At 40.5% G+C, this 19,351-nt stretch overlaps 1 protein-coding gene across 1 annotated transcript in view; it reads right to left on the bottom strand.

Annotated features, from left to right (window-relative positions):
- The window catches only part of LOC145416618 (uncharacterized), a 117,322-nt gene that overhangs the window by 95,813 nt on the left and 2,158 nt on the right, over window positions 1-19,351 (bottom strand). Inside the window, exons 2-4 of the mRNA XM_080285551.1 lie at window positions 15,383-15,464; window positions 12,497-12,617; window positions 8,723-8,836 (exon numbers count right to left, since the gene is read on the bottom strand). Of these exons, the coding sequence (XP_080141677.1) occupies window positions 8,723-8,836; window positions 12,497-12,617; window positions 15,383-15,447 (300 nt within the window). The 5' untranslated portion in view covers window positions 15,448-15,464. The remainder of the gene's footprint in view (window positions 1-8,722; window positions 8,837-12,496; window positions 12,618-15,382; window positions 15,465-19,351) is intronic.

The following is a 19,351-nucleotide window of genomic DNA, read 5'->3' as shown; positions in this document are numbered from 1 at the left end:
AAAGCAGTGATACTGGGTCTGGTACTTAAAACTGTGTATTCGAGGCGACATGTCTACGTCTGCACAACCTTAATATCGGTCTACTGCCACAAACTTGTTTGTACCACTCACTCCTAAGGGATTAAATATAGCTTTAATTTTTCTTCCAGAAAATGCCGAGAGGAGCTCTGAAATTAGAGTTTCTCTAAACAAATTAAGTTCAATTCTTTATCCGGTAATATTTGTGAAACAGTCCATTATCTGATACGAAAAGAGACCTATTGAGTAAATGGAATCTATTCCATGAGGCCGACTGAAGACTCTGATTTATGAATATTATAATGTGGATGATTTTAAAATAGCAGAAACTGGTGAATATTCAAACATTTTATTCCTCAAAAACACTTTACTCATTCCTATATATCATCTTGCATTAAAAAAAAAAAAAAAAAAAAAAAAACCAATACAGTCTGATATCCACATACGAATCATGAGGGTGAACTTATAACTGTGAAATAATAACTAGTAAAAGACGGTGTTTGTGAAAATAATTTCCTGATAATTTCCTGTGTCGTATAGTCTTACACGTTGGATGAGCTGCTCCGTCACTGCGTTAATTCACGTTTCACTGCTCTCGTCGTTATATGAATTTCACAAGGCAGTTATGATTTATTTCTCTCTCTCTCTCTCTCTCTCTCTCTAACAGAGATTGTATGTACTGTAGGGTGAGAAGTGCTTGTAAGTATAATTCTAGTGATGCAGTGGTTTTGGATGTGTGTGCAGTCTGTGAACCAAGTGTAATCGGCCCGTGCAAGCCGAATGGGTGCAAGCATACTTTATAGTATGCGACACTGGTTCAACCACAGCACCTTTGATGTCCGCCAAGCAGTACGTGGCGAGAAGAACGTTCCCAATGTTTATTACTCTGGCGGGGCGCCAACCTTCGTTCTTCAGTGTACGAAAAAGCACACTGAACCACAGAGGCTCCGTATATATATATATATATATATATATATATATATATATATATATATATATATATATATATATATATATATTTATGTGTGCGACTTCTGGGCATAGGCTTCACAGCCTGCTCTCAAGGCCCAGTAGTCCTCCTACATACCATACACCTCTCTACATGTCACCACTTCGGCGCTAACACCCACCGTCCATATTGAATACATGCTAGGGCTGTCTCATACAGGACTGGTGTATTGGTATTAGCAGGGGTACTTTTATGACATGTCGGCGGGTTATCTGGTAGATCAGGCAAGTCTGCTTTTATGAAACTCAAATCCTTAAACTGTTCCCTGCCCCAGCCAGGATTCGAACCTGGGTCCATCAGGACTGCAGGCCGCCTCTCTACCGATTCAGCCACCGCCTCCCCATATATATATATATATATATATATATATATATATATATATATATATATATATATATATATATATATACATATATATATATATATATATATATATATATATATATATATATTATATATACATATATACATACATATATATATATATATATATATATATATATATATATATATATATATATATATGTGAGGAAGAAGGAACCAAAGGCAACGAGCCCGCAAAGCTGTTCCTTCCAAGAGAAAAACAAAATACAAGACAGAGCCAAATTCAAGATCCATTCATTTCGAGATGCCTGGCCACTCTGCGTTTGAAAGACTGGAGATCATAGGAAGCAGGAAATACAGAGGGAGACAGTTCCAGAGTTGACCTGTTGCATAAATGGAGGACTAGGAGTAACGGTTAACTCTTGCATTAGACAGTTGGACAGAAAAGGGGTGAGAGTTTTCTGCTAGACGGGTGCTACGCGTCCATCGTAGAGGTGGAGGAATGCATCCAGACAGTTCAGAAGAACAGTGACCATTGAAGTAGCGATAGAAAAGAGATAAAGATGGAACAGTGCGGCGAAGAGACAGAGGTTGAAGGGAGTCAGTAATAGGGGGAGAGTTAATAAGACGAAAAGCTTTTGACTCCACCCTATTGAGAAGAGCTGTATGTGGGGAGCCCCCCCACACATGAGAGTTGTACTCCATGCAGGAGCGGATAAAACCCCTGTATTGAGTCAATAATTGTGCTGGGGTAAAGAATGAACGGAGTCGGCTTATCACACCAAATCACTTTGAAACATATTTCACAAGAGATGTAATATGATCTTTCCAAGATAAGTCCCGGGTAAATGTAACCCCAAGCATGTTCAGCGATGATGCAAGGGTTAAGCTGAATATTATTAAGCATTAGTGGGTATACCTGTGGAAGATTTTGTCTGGTTGATTGGTGCAAAAACTGAGTCTTTGATGCATTAAAAACAACCAGATTATTTTTTACCTCAGTTAAAGATACGAGCCAGGTCAGACATTACGTGTCCAATAGCCTCATCCCTTGTTTGTTGAAGTAACTGCTGAGATGGACGTTTTGGGAATCGAATGGAAAGGTGAAGGGTGGAGTCATCAGGGTATGAGTGGAAATGGTGAGATATACAGCTTAGAAGGTCATTGATGAATAAAAGGAAGAGAGTTGGTGATAGGACAGAGCCCTGAGAAACACCACTGTTAATAGATCTAGGAGAAGAACGATGGCCGTCTATAACAGGGGCTATAGAACGACTAGAAAGGAAACTAGAGATGAAGGCATAGATAGAAGGATAGAAACCGTAAGAGGGCAGTTTGGAAATTAAAGATTTATGCCAAACTAGATCGAAAGCCTTTGAGATGTATAGTGCAATGGCAAAGCTTTCGCCAAAGTCCCGATAGGAGGATGACCAGGAGTCTGAAAGGTAGGTGGGAAGATCGCCTGTGGAGCGTCCCTGACGGAACCCATACTGACTATCAGAAAGAAGGTTGTGATAGGAAAGATGCTTTAAAATTTTTCTATTAAAAATAGACTCGAAAACTTTGAAGATACAGGATGTTAGAGCAACTGGACGATAGTTAGAGGGTTGGGAATGGTCACCCTTCTTTGGGACTGGCTCAATGAGAGCAAACTTCCTGCAAGAAGGAAAGGTACATATTGATAGACAAAGGCGAAAGAGTTTGCCTAGTTAGGATGTAAGGACAGAAGCACAGTTCTTGAGAACAACGGGAGGGACTCCATCAGGCCATATGCCTTATTGGATTTGGAGGATGGTATACGTTTATTGATATCTGGTCGACAGGACGGAATGCATTATCAGGGAGTAGGATTGTTGCTGGGTTGTAAGGCAAATAAGGCTTTATGTGAGTGGGATCCTATAGATGAGCGATTGTTATACGCACGGTTTAAATCAAATCATGGCAACATCAGTCTGTTTGTGTGTTATGCACCTACTAATGATGCACTCGATGAAAGGAAAGACACATTTTATGAAAAGTTGCAAGAAGGAGTAGGAAGGGTACCTAGACATGATGTTTTGATCTGCGTTGGAGACTTTAATGCAGTAATGGGCTGTTCAAATGAGGGATTTGAGGCATGTATGGGTAAGATGGGAGTTGGTAGTAGGATGAGTGAAAACGGAGTGAGGTTTGGAAGCTTCTGTCTAGCAAATGACTTAGTCATCGGGGGCACACTCTTTCAGCATCGCAATATACACAAGACAACTTGGGTGTCGCCGTGTGGAAAATATAAAAATCAGATTGATCACATCGCTATCAGTAGGAGGCATAGAAGTTCTCTGCTAGATGTTCATGTTAAACGGGGAGCGGATATTGGTAGTGACCATCAACTCAGCATTGCAAAAATAAGGTTTAAACTTAAAAAATCAGAAGAAGGAAAAATCTGGTGTTGGTAGATACGATATTGTTAAGCTTAGAAGGGAAGGAGAAGAAAAGGAGGAATTCAGATTAGAATGCAGAAATAGGTTTTTGGTGTTGGAAACGTTGGAAGAGGGGGAGAGAAGTGTAGATGAGATGTGGGACGATGTGAACAAAGTTTTGCATGAGACTGCTGAATGTACGATTGGAAGGAGACATAGATTCAGGAGAAAGAAATGGATATCAGAGGAAACGTGAGATATGATAAAAAAGAGAGGTGAGGCTAAATTGAGGAGTGAGATGCAATGCGTTGATGAACGAGAGATTGAATTAGCAAGAGCTGCGTACTGGAGTTTGAATTCAGAAGTAAGAAGGTTAGCTAGGAGAGATAAAAGAAGATGTGTGGGTGAAAAGGTTGCAGAGACTGAAATCTTAATAAACAAAAATGATGGACAGAGTCAAAGAATAGCATATGAATCGATTAGAGAACTGAGTGGTAATGCAGGTAAACGCAAGGAAATACCAGTTAGAGACAGGGAAGGAAATTTATTGACCAAAGATGGAGATATTAAAAATAGATGGAAAGAGCATTTTGAGACAGTTCTTAATAGACCAATACCACCAGAAGAGGATATACCGTCTGCTCAGGAAGATTTAAATATAGAAACAGGAGAGTTGAGGCTTGCAGAAGTGGAGAAAGCAGTAAAACAGTTAAAGAATAATAAGGCACCAGGGGAGGATGGTTTATTTCCGGAAATGTTTAAAGTGGAGGAGGATAGATTAATAATGATCTTGACCAAGCTATTCAATAAGATATGGGTGACGGGGTTACTACCATCAGTTTGGAAGAATGGTGTAATTGTTAAAGTTCCGAAGAAGGGAGACCTGAGTGAATGTGGTAATTGGAGGGGAATCTCTTTGTCACCGATAGCTTTGAAAGTTTTCAGTAGAGTGTTGTTAAATAGGTTGGAGCCGGTGGTTGAGGGTATTCTGAGGGATGAACAGGCTGGTTTTAGAAAGGGACGTGGTTGCAATGATCAGATCTTTATAGTTAGGCATTTGATGTAGCAAGTTAATGAAATGAGAGTACCGTTAAGTCTTTGTTTTGTTGATTTTGAAAAGGCTTTTGATAGTGTTTCGAGAGAGACTATGGGGAAGATCATGAGACATTATGGAATACCAGAGGAGTTTGTGAGGGTCATTATGAACATGCATGAGGACACATTTTGTAAAGTGATGGTTGATGGTTGTCTGAGTGATTCGTTTGAAGTCAAGTCCGGAGTAATTCAAGGTGGTGTTCTATCGCCTTTACTATTTATATTGGTCATTGATTACATTATGAACCGCGTTGGAACAGAAACCGGTGCAGGTATACTTTGGGGAGAGAACAGGAAACTTTTGGATTTAGATTATGCAGATGATAAAGTTTTGATTTGTGATGGGCCAGAAGAGATGCAGAGAGTGTTGGACTGTTTGGTGAGTGAAGGTCGCAAGGTGGGTTTGGTTATTAATTGTGGAAAAACTGAAATAATCAATATGAATATGGAAAATGCGCAGGAATGTGTAATTGGAGGTATGGTTGTAAAGCAAGTTGATAGGTTTAAATATTTAGGTACTTATTTAGCCAAGGATGGTTCTTTGAACTTTGAATTCGAGGAAAGGTTAAAGAAGGCTAATCAGGCAATGGGAATGCTTAAAAATATTTGGAATAATAACAATTTTTCTGTGCATACAAAAATCAAACTTTATAAGGTAATGGTTAGGAGTATCTTAATTTATGGACACGAGTCTTGGTACAGCACAGTGACTATGGAAAATAAATTCTTGGTGTTTGAAAATAAAGCACTAAGAAGAATATTAGGAGTTAAGTGGTGGGAAAGGATACCAAATAGTAGAATTAGAGAAATAACGGGAGTGCAGCCGATCGATGAATATGTTAGATTCTCACGATGGAAGTGGCTAGGACATGTGTATAGGAGACAGGGAATAGTACGAGGTACACCAGGGTGGGTGGCACTTGGTAGGAGAGGTAGAGGAAGGCCAAAAGAGACGTGGGTGAGGACAATGAGACGGGAAGCTGGAGATGAGTGTTGGGGAGATCTTGAGGAGTTAGCACAAGATAGGATGTGGTGGTGTGAGTTCATCGAGGCCCTATGCATCCCCGAGGGTGCCACAGGAAATGATTGATTGGTATATATATATATATATATATATATATATATATATATATATATATATATATATATATATATATATATATATATATATATATATCTTTGTACATAAGTATTCTGATGGGGATAATGAGAATCTATCGAATATATAAATGTCACATGAAGAGGGTGAAAAAGAGGACGACCGTTTTCATGCAAAACCAAAGACACTTTTTCAGAATTGATCGCCCGAACGTTGTATTATCTGGAGAACTTGTGATGATCGTTTTTGTTGTGTGAAGAAACTTTCCTTAATCGCCAATAGCGTACATAGTTGCTCATTATCAGATTCCAGATATATAAACAGACTATTGGTCGGTAATTATTTCACAGCAGAGTTTTATACATTACTGATGCCACTAATCCTCTCATGAGTGGGGCATCTCTAGCATTCTATTCCAGCTAATGCCAGAGATTTTATTCATCTAAGAGAGAGTCATCGGAACCTTGGGGTGTTCGGTAATTTTACTGCTGTTGTTTTTAGTGCGCGAAACATGATGCTGGGATTATACGTAATTACATCGTCATTCACTTAGATTAATAATATTCATACTGCATACACGTTCTGATGACAGTTAGAGTATTTAATCAATCGCCATCGGGGTCGGATTCAGAAGTGACTGTAAAGCTCTCAGAACTCCTTTAGTCTTCAGAGTATAACGGGTGTTAGGAGGTATGCCGTGTTAGGTGGGACTGTGACGTGTGGAAATGTGAAATATAAGGTTGTTAATTGTGTTTGGACCTGTGCATGAGGTGTGGCAGATTGAAATATGGAAGTGTTAAGTGTGTGTTACATGTGGCAGTGTAAAGTATGGAAGCGTTAATTCTGTGTTACGAGTGGGAGTGTGATATATTGTGGTTTTAAGCGTGTGTTAGGTGTGGCAATGTGAAACATAGGAGTGTTAAGTGTGTGTGCTTTGTGTGGCAGTGCGAAGTATGGTGGTGTTAGTGTGTGTTAGGTGTGGCGGTGTGAAGTATGGGAATGTTAAGTGTGTGTTCGGTGTGGCAGTGTGAGGTATGGGTTTGCTATGTCTCTATGAGATGTGGCAATGTTTGGTGTGTGTGTGTGTGTGTGTGTGTGTGTGTGTGTGTGTGTGTGTGTGTGTGTGTGTGTGTGTGTGTGTGTGTGGTAATCACAGGAGAGCAAGCATTGAGAGGTGTGGTAGTGCAACTTATGTATAAGATGTAACAATACTCTTTGTGGGTGCATGAGGTGTGACTGTCTTAGGTATGGTGAAGTGGGGAGACAGATAACGTGAAGTGTGGCTTTGTAAGACATGTTTGGGGGGTGTAACAGTTTTATGTAAGGGAGTGTGATGTGCTACAATGTGAGATTTGGCAGTAAGGTGTAACAGTGTGAAGTTTAATTATGCAAGATGTGACAGTGTTGGGTGTGGTATGACCGAGTGTTACGTGGTAATATGGTGTGGGGCATTGTGAGGTGCGACAGTGTGTCGAAATGGAGTGTGCCGACAGTGTAGGGTGAGGGCAGGGAGGGTTGTAGTAGTGTGGGATGTGCGTAGTGTGATCTCTGGGCACTGTGGGGTGTGTCCATTTTGGGAAGTGGGCAGTGTGACGTGCTGTAGTGTGATGCACGGCAGTGTTTGGCTTGACAGTACGGTTTGTGGTTTGGCAGTGTGTGGTATGACACTGTGAGGCATTACAGTGACGTGTTTGTGAAGTGTGGTAGAGTGAAGGTTGAGAGTATGAGTTGTAGCAGCATGAAGTATGACAGTGTTGGCTTTAACAGTGTTAGGTGTGGCAGAATGAGATAAACCATTATCAGGGGTGGCAGTGTGGGGTTGGAGTTTGAGGTGCGGTAGTGCTGATTATGTGTGAAGTGTGGCACTGTGAGGTGCCGTGGTGCGAGTTGTGTTAACGTGAATTCCGGCAGTTATGTGTTGTGGCAGTATAAGACAAAAAAAATTGAGTTGCAGCAGTGTGAAGTCTGTCAGGGTTTCTATTGCACAGTTCAAATTTTAACTTACTGTGAATCTGAGATAGTGAAGCGTTATATCCTGGTGTTTTAAAAGTATAATCTAAATATAATTGGTATATTTCACTCTAGCTCTTTAGGTTGTCTGATTAACAAATTATAGTATTTCCTATTAACCAAGTATTTTACCAAATAACCCATTCATGCACAAGGTACTTTTAGATAATACGTACCAGAAGGACGTTGTAGGTTGGTCCGTGGGAGAGAAGAATAAAGGAGAAAGTATTAGTACTGGGATGAAAGAGAACTTAAACTACAAAAGCTACAAAGGTGACTATGATTGTCATCATAATATCCATCATTATTATCATTATCATCTTCGTCATCATCCTAATATATTTTACTCCAACATATTAATGGGGTGGGAGGAGATAAAGCAACTATTCAGAAGATCCTGCTAGCGGAGTTATATATGTTTTCAAGCTCTTTATCATTTCACTTCATGTTGTGTTTCATTCTAACATCCCTTCCATTCAAATTCATTTGACCAATCCACCTCTTCTACAAACACTAACTTTGACATTTCATCTCGTCCATACTTTTTTCGTCATTCCACCTCTTCCATAATTTACTCCTTTCATGATGCCTCCTGTTCCACAAAAACTCCTTTCACTATTCCACTTCTTCCATAAACTTATATTCACTATTCCACCTATATCGTACACTCCTTTTATCGTTATATCTAGTTCTTGAGTCTCCTCTCCTCATTCTTCCATCAGTTTTTCGTTTATCTTCATACAGTCGTTCTCAGGTGCTTCTTCCTACCTTGGGGCAGATGGGGCAGCACTGGCAGGGCGGAGTGTACAAGGGAACTGGGCAGATAGGTTTAGCGCAGAGGACGAGGTGACAGTTCAGTGGACGCTTACATTCAGGATTGTCCTGCCCACTGGATGAAGGAGAGAGGCGGTGAGATAACATTTGTGTACATTTATTTTTATCTTTACAAATACCGTTCACTGGAAGAAGGAGAGAGGCCTAAGAAAGTGTAGGATTTTGCCAGCTTATTTTTTCCGTTTTCGATGTTGGTCACTGGAAGAAAAACAGTCTGTGAGACTTATGATTTTTTGCAAGATTGATTTCACCTTTTTTCTATGATAACTGCGACTTTTAAAGGCAGTGTATATGCAACAAAGTTTCCCGTTTTTACAAGGTATTTTCATCATTCTTCAGCATATGGTTACACACCAAAGATAGTTTGGAGGACTTTTAAGTATGTGTGTGTATTTATATCATCATCTAATCCGGTGTTGCTTCATAAGGAGCGTCAGTTCCCGGGGCTAGGCAAGTTGGTCCTAACATTTAAGATGAGCATGGCCAGTCTCACTCATCTCTGATTGGCATTACGTGAGCAATAAACCCCAATCACTCCTTAGAGATAAACCTTCACCGGCTCAGTCCGATTGGAGCGCCGTAATTACTCACTAAATCACCAGGCGGAAAACCTTGGTTATATTATTACCCCGAGCCGTAGTAAATGATTTCCTGGTGTACAGGAAACAATTTGGCTTGCCACTCAATGTACAGTCACCAAGAGGCAGAAGGAAAAGGAAAGAATGAAGGAAAAATAGACAGAATAGAGTGTAAAGTCACCAGTAGGCAGAAGGACGAGGAAAGAATGAGGGAAAGAAAGACAGAAGATGATGGAAAGAAGGAAGGATGTAGGAGATAACACAGTTATTATCAATAATAATGAGTTTTCAACATATGTTCATTATCATAATCATAGCGTTCATCATTATCATCATAGCCATCACCATCACCATCAGCAGCATCAGCTTCTGCAGCCCCTAAAATCTTGCCCAGACAAAATAATGTCAGTATTTCCACCATCATCATCATAAAGTTACATAAAATGAAGCATTTACTTAAACCTATAACATATAAAAAGATAAATAGATAGATATATAGGCTAAACGCATAGATATAGGCTACATACAGATAGATATAGACAGATAGGCAGATAAACAGATAGATAAATAGATATAGATAAGTAGACAAATATATCTATCCATATTTATAAATGTACTTATCTACCTATCTTCATCTGCGTATCTATCTATCTACAGAGAGAGAGAGAGAGAGAGAGAGAGAGAGAGAGAGAGAGAGAGAGAGAGAGAGAGATGAATGGATGGTTGTAAACAGTGATATTATGCGTCGATACACAGCTATGCTGTAAACTAATAGGATACTTATTTCCGTTCATCATCATCATTATCTAATTCCTCACTAATTTTCACACAACTCAGTTCACTGGAGGACATAAGAAACTTTATAAAATCTATTGTACGCTTTCTTCATTACCATCATGGACACCACCACTACAATTTCATCATCACTGCAGTCTTCATTATCATCATCATCGTCATCAACATCATCGTCATCATCATAGTGACATCATCTTATTTTCTGATAATTAATGGTGTGGATAAGATCCAGAGAAGAGCATATAAGCGGAACTTTCAACTGTGGTAATGGAAGTAATTCAATTGGAAGAACCTAACACATTGCACGCTTGAGCGGAAAAAGATGAAAAAAGTGTTTTTCCTGTATGAGACAACCCTAGCATGTATTAAGTATAGATGGTGGGTGTTAGCGCCGAAGTGGTGACATATAGAGGTGTATGGTATGTAGGAGGATTACTGGGCCTTGTTAGGAGGCTATGAAGTCTATGGCCAGAGTTGGACAAAAAAATTAAATAAATACAAAAACAAGTGATATAATCGTCCTCAGGGACAAATATTTGGCTTTGACCAATGGCCTGACGCTCCACCGTGTAATCTCAAAATAAAATCATTGTCGTACAGCTGAGGAGATAGTGTTTTTGTCAATGTGTGTGTGTGTGTGTGTGTGTGTGTGTGTGTGTGTGTGTGTGTGTGTGTGTGTGGTAATCACAGCAGAGCAAGCAGTGTGAGGTGTGGTAGTCCAAGATATGTATAAGATGTAACAATATTTACTGTGAGAGCATGAGGCGTGACTGTCTTCAATATGGTTAAGTTAGGGGAGGCAGATTCAGGCAGAGAGTGTGAAGTGTGGTAACGTGAAGTGTGGCTTTGTAAGACATATATGGAGGGTGTAACAATATTATATATGAAGTGTGATGTGCTGGAATGTGAGATTTGGCAGTAAGGCGTAACAGTGTAAAGTTTGATTATGCAAAATGAGACAGTGTGGGGTGTGGTATGACTCAGTGAGACGTGGTAATATGGTGTGGGGCATTGTGAGGTGCGACAATTTGTCGATATGGAGTGTGCCGACAGTGTAGGGTGAGAGCAGGGAGGGTTGTAGTAGTGTGCGATGTGCGTAGTGTGACCTCTGGGCACTGTGGGGTGTGTCCATTTTGGGAAGTGGGCAGTGTGAGGTGCTGCAGTGTGATGCACGGCAGTGTTAGGCTTGACAGTACGGTATGTGGTTTGGTAGTGTGTGGTATGACATTGTGAGGCATTACAGTGACGTGTTTGTGAAGTGTGGTAGAGTGAAGGTTGAGAGTATGAGTTGTAGCAGTATGAAGTATGACAGTGTTGGCTTTAACAGTGTTAGGTGTGGCAGAATCAGATTAACCATTATCGGGTGTGGCATTGTGGGGTTGGAGTGTGAGGTGCGGTAGTGTTTATTATGTGTGAAGTGTGGCACTGTGAGGTGCCGTGGTGTGAGTTGTGTTAAAGTGAATTCCGGCAGTTATGTGTTGTGGCAGTATAAGACAAGAAAAATTGAGTTGCAGCAGTGTGAAGTCTGTCAGGGTTTCTATTGCACATTTCAAATTTTAACTTACTGTGAATCTCAGATAGTGAAGCGTTATATACTGGTTTTTAAAAATTATAATCTAAATATAATGGGCATTTTACACTCATGTTCTTTAGGTTCTGTGTTTAACAAAGCATAGAATTTCCATGTTACCAAGTATTTTGCCAAATAACCCATTCATGCACTAAGTACTATTAGATAATACGTACCATAAGGACGTTGTAGGTAGGTCCGTGGGAGAGAGGGATAAAGGAGAAAGTATTAGTACTGGGATGCAAGAGAACTGAAACTACAAAAGCTACAAAGGTGACTATGATTGTCATCATAATATCCATCATTATTATCATTATCATCTTCGTCATCATCCTAATTTACTTTCTCCAACATAATAATGGGGTGGGAAGAGTTAGAGCAACTGTGCCGCAAATCCTGCTAGCAGAGTTATATATGTTTTCACGCGCTTTATCATTTCACTTCATATTCTGTTTTATTCTAACATCTCTTCCATTCACATTCATTTGACCAATCCACCTCTTCTACACACATTCCCTTCGACATTTCATCTCCTCCATACACTTTCCATCATTCCACCTCTTCCATAATTACTCTTTTCATGATGCCACCTGTTCCACAAACACTCCATTTACTATTCCACCTTTTCCATAAACATATCTTCATTATTCCACGTATATCGCACACTCCCTTTATCGTTACATCTAGTTCTCGAGTCTCCTCTCCTCATTCTTCCATCAGTTTATCGTATATCTTCATATAGTCGTTCTCAGGTGCTCTTCCTACCTTGGGGCAGATGGGACAGCACTTGCAGGGCGGGGTGTACACGGGAACTGGGCAGATAGGTTTAGCGCAGCGAACTACGGCACAGTCCAGTGGAGGCATACATTGAGGTTTTTCCTCCCCACTGGATGAAGGAGAGAGGCGGAGATAACACTTGTGTACGTTAATTTTTATCTTTACAAATACCGTTCACTGGAAGAAGGAGAGAGGACTAAGACGTGTAGGTTTTTGCCAGCTTATTTTTACCGTTTTCGATGTTGGTCACTGGATGAATAATAATCTGTGAGACGTACGATTTTTTGCAAGATTGATTTCACCTTTTCTCTATGATAATTGCGACTTTTAAAGGCAGTATATATGCAATAAAGTTTCCCGTTTTTACAAGGTATTTTCATCATTCTTCAACGTATGTTTATATAGCAAAGATAGTTTGGAGGACTTTTTAAAGTATGTGTGTATTTATATCATCATCTAATCTGGTGTTGCTTCATGAGGAGCGTCAGATCCCGGGGCTAGGCAAGTTGGTCCTAACATTTCAGATGAGCATGGTCAGTCTCACTTATCCCTGAGTGGCATTACGTGAGCAATAAACTCCAATCACTCCTTAGATATAATCCTTCACCGGCTCAATCCGATTGGAGCGCCGTAATTACCCACTAAACCACCAGGCGCCAAAATTTGGTTATATTGTTACCCCGTGTCTTAGTAAATGATTTCCTGGTGTACAAGAGACAATTTGGCTTGCCAGTCAGTATACACTCACCCACAGGCAAAAGGAAAAGGAAAGCTTGAAGGGAAAAAAGACAGAAGAGGGATTGTAAAGTCACCAGCAGGCAGAAGGACGAGGAAAGAATAAGGGAAATAAAAACAGAAGAGGATGGAAAAACAATTTGCAAAACATGTTCATTATCATAATCATAGCGTTCATCATTATCATCATAGCCATCACCATCACCATCAGCAGCATCAGCTGCTGCAGCCTCTAAAATCTTGTCCGAAGAAAATAATGTCAGTATTTCCACAACATCATCATAAAGTTACATAAAAAGAAGTTTTTCCTTAAACCTATAACATATAGAAAGATAAATAGATAGATACATGGGCTAAACGCATAGATACAGGCTACATACAGATAGATATAGACAGATAAACAGATAGATAAATAGATATAGATAAGTAGACAAATATATCTATCCATATTTATCCATGTATTTATCTACTTACCTTTATCTGCGTATCTATCTATCTATCTACAGAGAGAGAGAGAGAGAGAGAGAGAGAGAGAGATGAATGAATGGTTATAAACAGTGATATTATGCGTCGATACACAGCTATGCTGTACACCAATAGGATATTTATTTCCATTCATCATCATCATTATCTAATTCCTCACTAATTTTCACAGAAGTCAGTTGACTGCAGGACATAGGAAGCTTTATACAATCAATTGTACACTTTCTTCATTACCATCATGGACACCACCACTACAATTTCATCATCACTGCAGTCTTCAATATCATCATCATCATCATCAACATCATCGTCACCATCATAGTGTCATCATCTTATTTTCTGATAATCAGTGGTGTGGATAGGATCCAGAGAAGGGCATATAAGCGGAATTATCGACTGTGGGAATGGAAGTGATCCTTAACACATTGCACACTTGAGCGGAAAAAGATGGAAAAAGTATTTGTCCTGTATGAGACAGCCCTAGCATGTACTGAGTATAGATGGTGGGTGTTAGCGCCGAAGTGGTGACATATAGAGGTGTATGGTATGTAGGAGGACTACTGGGCCTTGGTAGCAGGCTGTGAAGTCTATGCCCAGATTTGGAAAAAAAAAAAAAAAAAAAAAAAAAACATGATATAATCAACCTCAGGGACAAATATTTGACTTTGGGCAATGACCTTATGCTGCACTGAGTAATCTCATAATAGAATCATTGTCGTCCCGCTGAGGCGATAGTGTTTTTGTCAATGTGTGTGTGTGTGTGTGTGTGTGTGTGTGTGTGTGTGTGTGTGTGTGTGTGTGTGTGTGTGTGTGTGTGTGTGTGTGTGTGTGTGTTGGTAAAATATTTCGTAAAAGTTGTCAATAAAATTTCAGCAAACCTTCAGGAAATAGGAACTCTGGGGATGTGCAGAAGTCTATTACTTTTGACGAGAATTTGACCAAAGATGGCCCAATGCTGACCGCGATATATTTCTTTAATATGCTCGCCGCCATATATATTTTAATATGGAATGGCTTTATTTTGATGCTCAATGATTAAATTGCTTTGAGTTTTACTACTTTTCTTCAAAATTGTTTTGTGGGTTGCTTGGACCTTAGCCACTATGTTTTGGTGGACGATTAGCATTCTGGCCCCGGATACTTTTGTTCCACTGCATCCTATCTTGGTCCACAGTCACAGTTCCAAGTTTGGTCCACATTAGATGAAAACTGCTTAAGCTGATGTTACTGTGTATTTATGACTTTTGACGTAATGCTTTCAAAATCGTTTCCCAATCAACTGAGAAAGGTTTGGCCCACATGGTCGAGTCTTCCCCTTGCCCTATGACTAATGGTTCTATAATCCAGTTCAGTCTCTATACCCTTGCCTTCCCCTCAACGCTCTCACCAATTACGAATGAAAACTTTTAAGCTGACTCTTTAATGTGACCTTGACTAACTTAAATGTCTTAAAAAAAAGGTCAACCTCTTGTCTAACCCTCAACCCTTACACCAACTTGGATTCAAAATCGACCAGAAGCGTTTGAGTTATGCTTTTCACACACATACAGACACACACATTGAGACATGCAATGTAATCCAGGGCGTTTAGTGTATTAAGAGAGAGAGAGAGAGAGAGAGAGAGAGAGAGAGAGAGAGAGAGAGAGAGAGACTCACGCTGTCAGATGAGGTACAGCCACCGCCACCACTAACAACACCAGCACAAAGCGAGCCCCAACCATTGTCACTGCAACACAGTCTGAAACACAAAATACTGTTACTTAAGCACATTAGTAACATGACTTTTTAAAGATATTTTGCTCATACTTGGCAACCATTTTTATTAGTAGGATTCATCCTCAGCGGAAGATCTTGAAACTTTCATTAGGAGGTACTTTTTTATTTTTATCACCAAACGATAATGTTAAACTTTTCAAACTGAAAAGGTTAGGCAAATCCTTTAATAACCCTGCTCACTACATCTGGAACTCGTACAAGCTTAATAAATCTGTCTGGTAGAAATAAAAGTAATATTGAAATGATCCTCCTGTTGAAGGATTAATGAAGATTATTTCGAACCTCTCCAATGGCACAGATTCTCCATAGTTAAATAGAGTGGTAGGGATATGGTAAGGACAAAAAGGCTAAAGCGTAGAGAAAAGCTTGAGCCATTCCATATTGCACCTTCCTTTTTTTATTTTATACTCGCTGCAAACAATGTTTTTCAGCTTTTAGAAGACGTCTGATGGGAATGTGGATAAAATTAGGAAGGTAGACTATGGTGGCATCAAGGAAGGGGAAATTAGGATAGCCTGTCAAGCAGGAGGGAAGAAAGGTAGGCAAGTGTGAAAGAAAGAAGACATTGGGAAAAATAGGCAAGCAAGATAATGGAAGGCATTCAAAAAAGTAAACTGTTTTGGTAGGGAGGAACAAAAGGAAAGGTAAGTGCTAGGCTGGCAGAATGGAAGGAATAGGTCATTGGCAGGCAATATGAATGGAAGGCTAGACAGGCAGGATGAATATAGCTAAAAAAGTGGGATAAAGAAGCATTAAGTGAACTGGAGAAGAAAAAGAACGAGGCGGTAAAGAGCGAAGAAAACGGGGATTGGAGCCAAACAGTTAACCAGAAGAGTACGTAAGCTACGCGGACAAGTTGGATGGTAAGATAGACAAGAACAAAGATGGGAGGAGGTTAAAATACAAGGAAAGAGGAAAACTATCTATCTATATCTATATACCTAGGCTACTTCCCCCAAGGAAAGGGAAGTAGCCGAAACAGGACGACACACTCCCCATTTACTCATCCATTCAAACACATTCATTCATATCTTAGCCCCAAAGGGGAGAAAGGAAAGATCCTCACCTCACCACACCGCACAAGGGTCAACTGCACAGTGCAATCAGTGACATCCGCAGCAGGTCCCGACAGCAGAGCTGGTTTACCCCCGCCACATCATAATAGACCCATCCCCTTACCCGCACCTGACCTGACTAGCTCATCAGACCAAATGCGGGAGAATATCCCCTCAGGGCTGCTTCATCATTTATTCATTCACAATTTCTCTCCATTTATTTCTGTCATGCACAGCCACTCTTCCTTGCTCAACAGACATCCCTCTCACATCCAGCGCTCTCTTCACACTGTCCATCCATCCTATTCGTGGTCTCCCTCTCAGCCTTACACCTCTCACATCAAATCTAGGTATCTTTTTCACCAATCGCTCATTATCCATTCTCTCCATATGCCCAAACCATCGCAACACCCTCTGCTCAACTCTATCAGCCATCTCTCAAACAACTCCAGTTCTCCTTCGCACATCATCATTTCATACTCAATCCATACGCGTCACTCCACACATAGTCCTCAGACACCTCATCTCCACTACATTCGACCTTTTCCTCTCTGCTACACCCATATTCCGTGTTTCAGCCCCATATATCGTAGTCGGTACCAGAACACCCTCATACAGCCTTCTCTTTACATCTATTCTAAGCGAATGACATTTAAACACCTTTTTCATTCCTCCCAGCACCTTTCCTACTTCATTCATTCTAAACTTCACTTCTGCATCTATTCTTCCATCCACAGCAACATGTGACCCTAAATATTTAAAACACTCTACCTCCTCAAGCAACTCACCATTCAAAACTATTTTCATTCCCCTACCATCTACCCACCTCGTACACTTCATCACTTTACTCTTATTCTCATTTACTTTCAATTTCCTCCTTTCACACACCCTTCCAAACTCCTCTACCAACTGTCTCAATCTCTCCTCTGAATCATCCACCAGTGCAGTATCATCTGCAAACAGCCGCTGCTTCAGATTCCACTCTCCACCATCAACATTCACCAGACTTATACCTCCACCTAAAACTCTTACATTCACCTCCCTTACAACACCATCCATATTAATATTAAACAACCAAGACGACATCACACATCCCTGTCGCAACCCCACTCTCACAGGAAACCAATCACTCACAGCATTTCCCACTCTTACACACGCTCTACTATTTACATAAAAACTCTTAACCCCTTTTAGTAACCTACCATCAAGTCCATACAATCTTGAAACAGTCCACAAAGCCTCCCTATAAATTCTATAATACGTTTTCTCTAAATCCTTGAGTGCCCAAAACACATCCTTGCTTTTCGTTAAATACTTTTCACACACTTGTCTCACAGCAAACACCTAATCCACGCATCGTCTCCCTCTCCTAAAGCCACACTGCTCTTCACCAATCACTCCCTCTGTCCCCTCTCTAACTCTTATAATTAACACTCTACCATACACGTTACCTACAACACTCAAGAGATTTATACCTTTAAAAGCTAGTACATTCATACTTATTACCCTTGCCTTTATACAATGGGACCACACAAGCATTTGCCCAGTTAACTGGCACCATACCTTTCACAAAGCACACGTTCAACAATCTTACTAACCAGTCAACAATAGTCACTCCACCACCCTTCAGGCATTCCACAGCACATCCATCCATACCTGCAGCTTTCCCTGTTTTCATCTCCTTTACTGCCTTCTCCACCTCCTCCTTCGTGATCAAGGAATCATTCAAGTCTCTCAACACATTTTTTCCTTGCACCCTTCCATCCACCACAATCTCAGCCGCCCTTTCCTCATCTACATTTAACAATCTTTCAAAATACTCTGCCCATCTCTTCCTTACTGCATCCATCTCATTTAACATCTTTCGATCCTCTGCTTCTACTCGCTCTTCCTTCCCAGACTCTCCCTTTTGCACCCTTTTCACCTCCTTCCAGAACATTTTCTTATTCTGTTGAACATTCTCAGTCAGCCACCTAACCCACCTCTCATCTGCTGCCACATTAACATCACGCACAGCCCTTCTCGCCCTATTCCTCTTTTCCTTATACCTCTCATATGACACCTCATCCTTCCTCTGCAGCCACACTTCATATGTACGTCTCTTCTCAGCTACAGCCATACTTACTTCCTTGCACCACCATTCACTTCCTTTTCGTATACCACCACCCACACGTCTCACACAACACACCTCTTCTGCATGCCCCACCACAGCACTCTTAAACAACTGCCATTCCTCCTCCACACTGCCATTTTCCTGATCTTTCACTGCATTCCACTCATCTTTCAATTTCTCCTGATACTCTATCATTTTCTCTCTTTTATCCAACTCACTCACTTTCAAAACCTCCCTGCCACACCTAACCCTCCTAGCTCTCACCCATCTCTTACCTACTCTTTACTTTCTCTCCACCAGTTAGTGGTCAGACATACCTCCACCCTCCCCTCTCAGAACTCTCACATCCAACAATCTTCCTATTACATTCCTGGACACAACCACATAATCCATCAAAGCTCTTTGAACAACCCTTCCACCCTCCTGTTTCACCCATGTATACTTATAAATATCTTTCTTCTCAAACAGCGTATTTCCAATCACCATCTCTCGCTCAACGCACATCCCTATCATTCGTTCCCCATTTTCATTTCTTCTGGGGATACCGTGCATACCAACTACACTTTCAAATGCTACATTTCCCACTCTAGCATTCAGATCTCCCATCATTACCACATTCACATTCGCTCCAAAACTCTGCAGACACTCATCAACATCATTCCAGAAAGACTCCCTCTCTTC

This window comes from Coenobita brevimanus, chromosome 107 (assembly GCF_032717465.1).
Source record: "Coenobita brevimanus isolate Jiangsu-jjx chromosome 107, ASM3271746v2, whole genome shotgun sequence".
NCBI lineage: Eukaryota > Metazoa > Arthropoda > Malacostraca > Decapoda > Coenobitidae > Coenobita > Coenobita brevimanus.
This window is presented reverse-complemented; position numbering and strand designations above follow the sequence as displayed.